This window comes from Rana temporaria, chromosome 4, assembly GCF_905171775.1.
Source record: "Rana temporaria chromosome 4, aRanTem1.1, whole genome shotgun sequence".
NCBI lineage: Eukaryota > Metazoa > Chordata > Amphibia > Anura > Ranidae > Rana > Rana temporaria.
The window spans coordinates 65,119,916-65,128,615 of NC_053492.1; the positions used below are offsets into that span (position 1 = coordinate 65,119,916).

The 8,700-nt window shown below is 49.6% G+C and overlaps 1 protein-coding gene across 1 annotated transcript; it reads right to left on the reverse strand.

Annotated features, from left to right (window-relative positions):
• Window positions 1-1,225: 1,225 nt before the first annotated feature.
• Window positions 1,226-3,543, reverse strand: LOC120935295 (zinc finger BED domain-containing protein 4-like). Its single transcript, XM_040347435.1, has 2 exons — window positions 3,161-3,543; window positions 1,226-1,410 (listed from the first exon to the last, which is right to left on the reverse strand). Exons 1-2 carry the CDS (start codon window positions 3,322-3,324, stop codon window positions 1,227-1,229), a joined length of 348 nt encoding a protein of 115 aa, XP_040203369.1. The 5' UTR covers window positions 3,325-3,543; the 3' UTR covers window position 1,226.
• Between the last annotated feature and the right edge of the window lie 5,157 nt (window positions 3,544-8,700).

Consider the following 8,700-nt stretch of genomic DNA (forward strand, 5'->3'; position numbering starts at 1 on the left):
GCTTGTAAGACCGCTGCGCAAATACGGTGTGACAAAAAGTATTGCAATGACTGCCATTTTATTCCCTAGGATGTCTGCTAAAAAAAAAATATATAATGTTTGGGGGTTCTGATTAATTTTCTAGCAAAAAAATGGTGATTTTCACATGAAGGAGAGAAGTGCCAGAATTAACCCGGTGGGCAAGTGGTTAAAATACATTAAATCAATGATCAGGTAGCATAAATACACTACATAAAAAAGGAGTTGCGCTAAATGGTTAAAGTGAATGCAAATATAAAGTGAACACAGTGAGTGAACAGTGCACATATATATAAGACAAGAACTGATGTTGTCATATCAGCTCCAACATGAAATAGTCCATACAGTGAAAAATTTAAAAAAGGAAATTAACCAAAAAACGAAATGGACTAAAAAGAAATAAGACACAGTCCCAAATAATGAGTGTCCCGAAAAAAAGGGGGGGGGGAATCCACAGATGCTGTGATGAATAGCAGACAGGAGACCTCCACCAATGGAACACACTGACTCTTACCAGAGATCAATCAATATTCAGCATAAACGAAATCCAGCCTCCACTAAGGAACAGGTAAACTCTCATTCAATGAACCACCACGATAAGCAGTATTCCTCTCTGATGGCAGCCCAATAAAATAATCAATCCGATGAATAAATGGCATGTAACAGATAAAATAACACACAGCCGGCCGGTCTGTGTAAGGAAGCGCGTGCCCAGAGATCCGGGTCCTCGCACGTGTAACGCGGTGACGTCAAAGCGCCGCCTCCCAACGTTTCGGCGCAAAAGAGGAAGAAATACACTACAGACTGCTTTAAAGACAGAGGACAAAGAGTCAGGATAAGAAGATATCCTCATTCAGATTAATTCTTTAACCCTTTAGTATTTAGTTGGCTTATTCTAAAGGAGATATGTATATTAAAAGGGACCAACATCCCTTCTGGGATGAGCTGTCTCATTTTTAGAACATAAAAATAATTTTTATCCTGCTTTACAGTATAGTAATATTTTTCTGCGTTCTGGTTCTGTGATTTCTATGCCCCCTGGATCCTTCAATTTTTTTATTTATTTTTTTAAATCCTATAACCATGACCTCTACAGTGGTAGAAAATAACACAGACAAGATAGGAAAAAAATCAACAGTTTTTAATAGAACAATATCAAACTATTTTAAAGAAGTGGAATAATAAAAAAAAAAAAAAAAAAGTACATATTAAACTGGAGGAGGAGCTGGGGGGTCCCCAAGGCCAGCTTGAGGATGATTACCATGGGTAATGGACCCAATTCTTGCAGCAGCCGCAGTGACACTTTTAGAGGCTTCGTCAGCACCACAGAATTTCTGGACGACTTTTTGAAGTCCCCTTGCCATCAAAATTACCTTTGATGCTGTCACAGATCTGTTAGGAGAAAGAACACAAATTACTACATGCATGCAATCATACCTAGTCAAATCATACCTAGCCAAATGCATACATTATTGTTTATGACAAAGTAGTTATACCCATGTGGTTTGAACTATTGCAAAATGATTGTTTAAAATGATGCATCCGTTTATAAATAGTTAGATACAGGGCTTTTTTTTTCTTCAGACAATAGGTGCAGGTACTCTCTCTTTTCAAGTCACCCCTCGCTTCCACCCCCTACCCACCTCTGAGTACCGAACACAGAACCAAGTATCACTCCTGGTGCAAATTAGTTTGCGTGGAATTTGCTAAGGAAAGGCGGTAAAATAGGTCCCCTGCAGCCAGAAACAGACTCCCTCAGCAACAACAGACCCACCTGGCAACAATAGATCCACTTAGCAGAAATATATATCCCCAACAACAATAGATCCCCCCCCCCACAGCAAAATATCCTGAGCAACAATAGATCCACCCCAGCAACAATAGATCTCCCAGTATGCAGAGTATCAATAGACTCTCTAGCAGCCACCCCCTCAACAGTAAATCTCTCCCATCAACAATTGCCCCTCAGAAACGATAGACCTCCCCAATAATTGTAGGTCCCCCCAGTGACAATAGAGCCCACAGCAGCCAGCATTAATAGACCCTCCAGCACATCCCAAGGCTTAATATAAATTCAGTGCTAAAGGTGCCGGAACTGCGTTCCCCTACGTTCCCGCTGAAAAAAAAAATACCTGGTTAGATAACATAATAAACCACTTAATGACCGCCGCATGTATATGTACGTCCACAGAATGGCACGTACAGGCATACATGTACGTCTCCGCCTTTCCGCGGGTCCGATCGGGACCCGACCCCCCCCCGGTACATGCGACGGTCGGAAATCATGTGGGAGCGATCCGGGATGAGGGCGCGGCTATTCGTTTCTAGCCGCCCCCTTGCGATCGCTCCCCGGAGCTGAAGAATGGGGAGAGCCGTATGTAAACACAGCTCCCCCGTGACGGCGCATTGATCGAGTGATCCCTTTTATAGGGAGACCCGATCGATGACGTCACACCTACAGCTACACCCCCCTACAGTTGTAAACACACACTAGGTGAAACATAACTCCTTCAGCGCCCCCTGTGGTTAAGTCCCAAACTGCAACTGTCATTTTCACAACAAACAATGCAATTTAAATGCATTTTTTGCTGTGAAAATGACAATGGTCCCAAAAATGTGTCAAAATTGTCCGCCATAATGTCGCAGTCACGAAAAAAAAAAAAATCGCCGATCGCCGCCATTAGTAGTAAAACATTTTTTTTTTAAATAAAAATGCAATAAAACTATCCCCTATTTTGTAAACGCTATAAATTTTGCGCAAACCAATCGATAAATGCTTATTGCGATTTTTTTTTTACCAAAAATAGGTAGAAGAATACGTATCGGCCTAAACTGAGGAAAATAAATAAATTATATATGTTTTTGGGGGATATTTATTATAGCAAAAAGTAAAAAATATTGAATTTTTTTTAAAATTGTCGCTCTATTTTTGTTTATAGCGCAAAAAATAAAAACCAGAGATGATCAAATACCACAAAAAGAAAGCTCTATTTGTGGGGAAAAAAAGGACGTCAATTTTGTTTGGGAGCCACGTCGCACGACGGCGCAATTGTCTGTTAAAAGCAACGCAGTGCCGAATCGCAAAACCTGGCCTGGGCCTTTCGCTGCATTTTGGTCCAGGGCTTAAGTGGTTAATACACACCTGTCTGCGCTGATTTCCATAGTAACCTCTTCAAAGGGCTTCAGTAGGTCACATGCATTTTTTATTACCTCCCACTCATCAAGTGTCAGAGTTGGAAGGTTAGCGTTGACCAAAGCAAGTGTGGCAATAATGGCTTCTTTCATATCCAAAGATCTTCTAAGCATACAATATGTGGAATTCCACCTTGTTGCTACATCTTGCTTCAGCCTCAGTTCTTAAAGGCCCATTTGCCTTTGGGTTGCTTTTAACCTTTCAGTAGCGACAGTGCTCCGGTTGACAAATTCAACAATATTTTTAACTTTGGTCACTGTCTCTTGTATGCTTTTTAAACTTTCCCTCACAATTAGGTTAAAGCGGGGGTTCACCCGCACATGACACTTTTTACCCTTAGATTGATGCTCGTTTTGTCTAGGGGAATCGGCTAGTTGTTTTAAAATATGAGCTGTACTTACCGTTTACGAGATGCATCTTCTCCGCCGCTTCCGGGTATGGGTCTTCGGGAGCGGGCGTTCCTTCTTGATTGACAGTCTTCCGAGAGGCTTCCGACGGTCGCATCCATCGCGTCACGATTTTCCGAAAGAAGCCGAACGTCGGTGCGCAGGCGCAGTATAGAGCCGTACCGACGTTCGGCTTCTTTCGGCTACTAGTGACGCGATGGATGCGACCGTCGGAAGCCTCTCGGAAGACTGTCAATCAAGAAGGAACGCCTGCTCCCGAAGACCCATACCCGGAAGCGACGGAGAAGATGCATCTCGAAAACGGTAAGTACAGCTCATATTTTAAAACAATTAGCCGATTCCCCTAGACAAAACGAGCATGAATCTAAGGGGATTGTTTGAAAAAATTGTCTTATGGGTGAACTCCCGCTTTAAGTGTATGAGCAAAGCAGGCCAAGTACTTCCATCCAACTTTCCGTATCTGCCTTTATGTAGCTGGCATTGTCAGAGATACAAGCAATGTTTGTGATGCCCCACTCTTCACAGATTTTTGAAAGTTCTACAAAACAAAACCGGAGTTACTCAACGGAGGAACTCCAACATTAAACTGCCGCCTGTAACACCCTGCGGCCGAGGGAGGCATCAGAAGATGCACTCACATCCACCTTATAAAACTTTGAAAAAGTGTGGACCGACGACCAGGTCGCTGCCCTACACACCTGTAACACAGAGGCTTGATGTCGGAAAGCCCAAGAGGCCCCGATCGCCCTGGTCGAATGCGCCGTGACCCGAAAAGGAGGCGCCCGCCCCTTCAGGGCATAGGCCTGAAGCACAACCTGTCGCATCCACCTGGAAATGGTGGCCGACGAGACTGCCAGGCCCTTACTGGGACCGGACACCGACACAGTGAGTCCGACTTCCGGAACGAAGCCGTCGCCGACAAGTAAACTCGAAGGGCCCTGAACCACATCCAGGGAATGCAGAGCGGCCTCTTTCTGGTTTTTCGGCTGAGGACATAAGGATGGAAGAACAATGTCCTTGTTAATGTGAAAAGTCGAAACGACCTTTGGAAGAAAAGAGGGCTGCGGGCGCAGCACCGCCTTATCCTGATGGATGACCAAGTAGGGGGCCTTGCAAGACAAGGCCGCCAGTTCAGACACCCGTCTGATAGAGGTAATAGCTACCAGAAAGACCACCTTCTGTGACAGAGTCAGCAAAGGGATCTTCCGAATGTCCTCAAAGGGAGCGTCTTGAAGCGCCGAGAGGACCAAATTCAAGTCCCATGAGGGCAGTGGAGGGTGCACCGGAGGGGCCACATGGCGGACCCCCTGCACAAATGTGCGAATCAAGGAGTGCGCCGCCAAAGGGATGCTGAAAGTAAACAACCAGAGCAGAAATCTGACTCTTGATCGTGCTCAAGGCAAGAGCCTGGTCCACTCCCCGCTGCAGGAACAGCAGGATCTGGGACACCACGTATGTACGGGGGTGCCACTTCATCTCCTCACACAGAGATGTATGCTTTCCATGTACGATGGTAAATCTTCCGAAACGTGGACTTCCGTGCACGCAGCATGGTAGAGATCACCGGGCCCGACAGGCCCCGGTCCTTCAGTACCTGGCTCTCAACAGCCATGCCGTTAAAGCCAGTCACTGTAAAGCAGGATGGAAGATCGGACCCTGAGACAGGAGATCTTCTCTCAGGGGTAGACGCCAGGGGGCGTCTGCCACCAGACGTACCAGGTCCGCATACCAAGAGCGACGTGGCCAGTCCGGGGCGATCAGCATTGTCGGAATCCCTTCGGCTTCCACCCTGCGCAGCAGGCGAGGGAGGGGCTTTAGAGGAGGGAAGGCGTAAACCAGGCGATAGTGACCCCAGGGAGCCACCAACGTGTCCGCCCACGGGTCCTTTGACCTGGCCACGAACCGTGGCACCTTCTGATTGAGACAGGACGCCAGAAGGTCCACGTCTGGAGTGCCCCATTTTTGGCACAGACCCTGAAACACCTCCGGGTGGAGAGACCACTCCCCTTGATCCAGAGTTGTGCGACTTAGGAAGTCGGCTTGCCAATTCTGAACTTCCGGAATGTACACGGCCAACAGAGCCGGAACAGACCTTTCGGCCCACCGAAGGATGTGTGCGACCTCTGTCGCTGCAGCTGAGCTCCTTGTGCCGCCCTGATGATTGACGTACGCCACGGCCGTGGCATTGGACTGGATCCTGACCGGTCGGTCTTGCAGCTCCAGGGACCACCTGGCAAAGCACAGCTTGATTGCTCGGAGCTCCAGAACATTGATCGGCAGGCGGGACTCCTCTCGAGTCCAGCGCCCCTGGGCTGACTGGGTGCCCCAAACGCCCCCCCAGCCAAAGAGGCTGGCATCCGTCGTGACCACTGTCCAGCGGCACGGTAGAAAAGATTTTCCGGACCGAGGGAACCGGAGACGTCAGCCACCACATCAGGGAAGACTTGGCCAGATGGCTCAACTGAATCTGGTAATCCAGAGAAGATGGGAGGCTCAACTGAATCTGGTAATCCAGAGAAGATGGGACCTTGTCCCAACATGACAGAATCTCTTTCTGTAGATCCCTGGTGTGGAATTGGGCATACGGAACCGCCTCGAAGGAGGCCATCATCAGACCCAGAACTCTCATGCAGAAGCGAAGGGATGACCACTTTTGGGTCGACAACTGCCTTACCGCAGATTGCAGGGTCTTTAGTCTTTCCGATGGGAGGAACACTCTCGCCTCCACCGAATCCAAGACTAGACCCAGGTGTTCCAGTCGCTGGGACGGAACCAACACTGACTTCTGGGTATTCAGACCGAACGGGAGGGCCACAAATTGAAAGTGGTCCCCTCCGATCGCAAAGCGCAGATACCTTTGGTGTCTTGTGCAAATGGGAACATGCAGGTATGCGTCCATGATGTCCTAGGACGCCATGAAGTCCCCCTGGTGGAGGGCCGCTATGATTGATCCGACTCCATCCTGAAGTTTTGCACCTTGACAAAGCAATTGAGGGCCTTGAGGTCCAGGATAGGGCAAACCCCTTCCTTCTTGGGGTCCACGAACAGATTGGAGTAAAACCCCTGAAACCGTTCCTGCGAGGGAACCGGCACAATCACCCCCCTGTCCAGAAGATCCTGGACAGCCCCGAACAGGGTCAGCCGACGAGCCAGAGGTTGGAGGGAAAAAAATCTGTTTGGGGGACAAGAGAGAAGCTTGTGGAACCAGGTGCGCTTCTGCCCTGCAGCGGGGGCTTTAGCACCTTGCGGATCCTTTCCCGCTGTGCTGGGCGCACGAAAAAACGCTTAGGGGTAGTAAAGGTAGGGCCTTGCTTGCGGCGATGTTCCTTACCCTTCCCAGACTGTGGGAGCAACGTGCTCTTACCACCCGTGGCATCCTTAATGATGTCATCCAGGGATGCCCCAAAAATCCGTTCGCCCTTAAAGGGCATATCCACCAAAGCCTTTTTAGAGGACTGGTCAGCCGACCAGCATTTCAGCCACACAAGGCGGCGCAGAACCACTGCGTAGACGGAAGCCCTGGAAAGCAAAAGGTATCGTATCCATGGCCACCTCGCAGAGAAATTTTAGACCCTGAACCAATTGTTCAGCCAGGTCCGTAGAGGACTCGGGAGCGCCCCGTTCTTCCAGCTCCTGCAGCAGGAGCTTCGCCCTTTCAGTCAGGGTCTGTGCCACCAGGGCCCCGGCCAGAGCCGGCCTCACCGTCGAACCCACCACCGTTAATAGGGAGCGGGCCACGGCCTCCACTCTCCTATCAGCTGGATCCTTAAATGCAGGAGCCCCCTCCACAGGCAACGTGGTGGCCTTACTCAGTCTGGACACGGGAGGGTCCACTGACGGAGGAGAGACCCACTTTTTTAAGAAGTCCTCCTCAAGGGGGTAGCGGGTTGCAAAGTTTTTTGGAACAGTAAAAACTTTTTGCGGTGTATCCCATTCCTTGTACAACATATTGTCCAAATAAGGAACACAAGGAAACACTTTAGCGGTGCGTGGCGGTTTGCGGAACCCAAAAGGGACTGACACAGCTGGTGTCTCCGCCACATCCTCAATTTTTAGAGTCTCACGCACCGCAGAAATAAGAGCTCCAACGAATTCCTTGTCAGCAGCTGACTCTGCAGCAGAGTCATCCTCACTGTCCATGTGGGCAAAGCCCGCATCCTCTGACATTACAGAACCAGAAATAGCATGGTCAGATTCTGTGTCAGAGATCTCCCCAGAAGCAGGCTCAGGGAGGGGGCGCTTTTTACCCCCCATCCGGGGCACTAGCTGCTTTAAACCTGGCAAGAAAGGACTCCAGGACAGCCGACATTGCCTCAACAGATGTGGCAGGGGAAGGGGCGTCAAGGGTTAACTCAGGCATTGCTGGGAAGGGAGTACCTGGTTCAGGCTCCATAGTGCCAGCGCTGTGTAACCCCTACTGCCAAAGCAGGAAAAAACCCCCACTGGTCACCTCCCAGCCGCTAGAACAGAGTATGGGGGCCTCTGGGACTCACCACCCCTCCCGGTGCAGCGCGGTCTGTGAAGGCCAAGGTGTGCTGAGAGCCGTGCAGTGCTGTGTCCGTCTCCTCAGACCGATTTGCGGTCTTTTTTCGCAGCGCCAAAGCCGTTACACGAGGCCAAACGAAAAAGCAAGATGGCCGCCGAATGCTGAGCAGCATAGGACCACAAGAAAATGGCCGCCAAGCGATATAAATCTCCTCACACACAGAGATGTAGGCCTTCCACGTATGATGGTAAATCCTACGCGAGGTAGACTTCCGTGCAGGCAGCACGGTAGAGACCACAGAATCCAATAGGCCTCGGTCCTTCAGCCCCTGGCTCTCAACAGCCACGCCGCTAAAGCCAGCGGCTGTAAAACAGGGTGGAAGATCGGACCCTGTAACAGAAGATCATCTCTCAGGGGAAGACGCTAGGGGGCGTCTGCCACCAGACGCACCAGGTCCGCGTACCAGGAGCGACGCGGCCAATCAGGATCGATAGAATCCCATCGGCTTCCACTCTGCGCAGCAGGCGAGGAAGAAGCTTCCGAGGAGGGAAAGTGTAAATTAGGCGATAGTGACCCCAAGGAGTCACCAACGCGCC

What these genes read in the sequence shown, in the direction of transcription:
- LOC120935295 (XM_040347435.1), bottom strand. Translation starts at nt 3,324, where the DNA reads ATGCTTAGAAGATCTTTGGATATGAAAGAAGCCATTATTGCCACACTT. An exon ending in ATGGAAATCAGCGCAGACAG is followed by an intron (nt 1,411 to 3,160) that starts GTGTGTATTAAC and finishes TTCTCCTAACAG; the next exon opens with ATCTGTGACAGCATCAAAGG.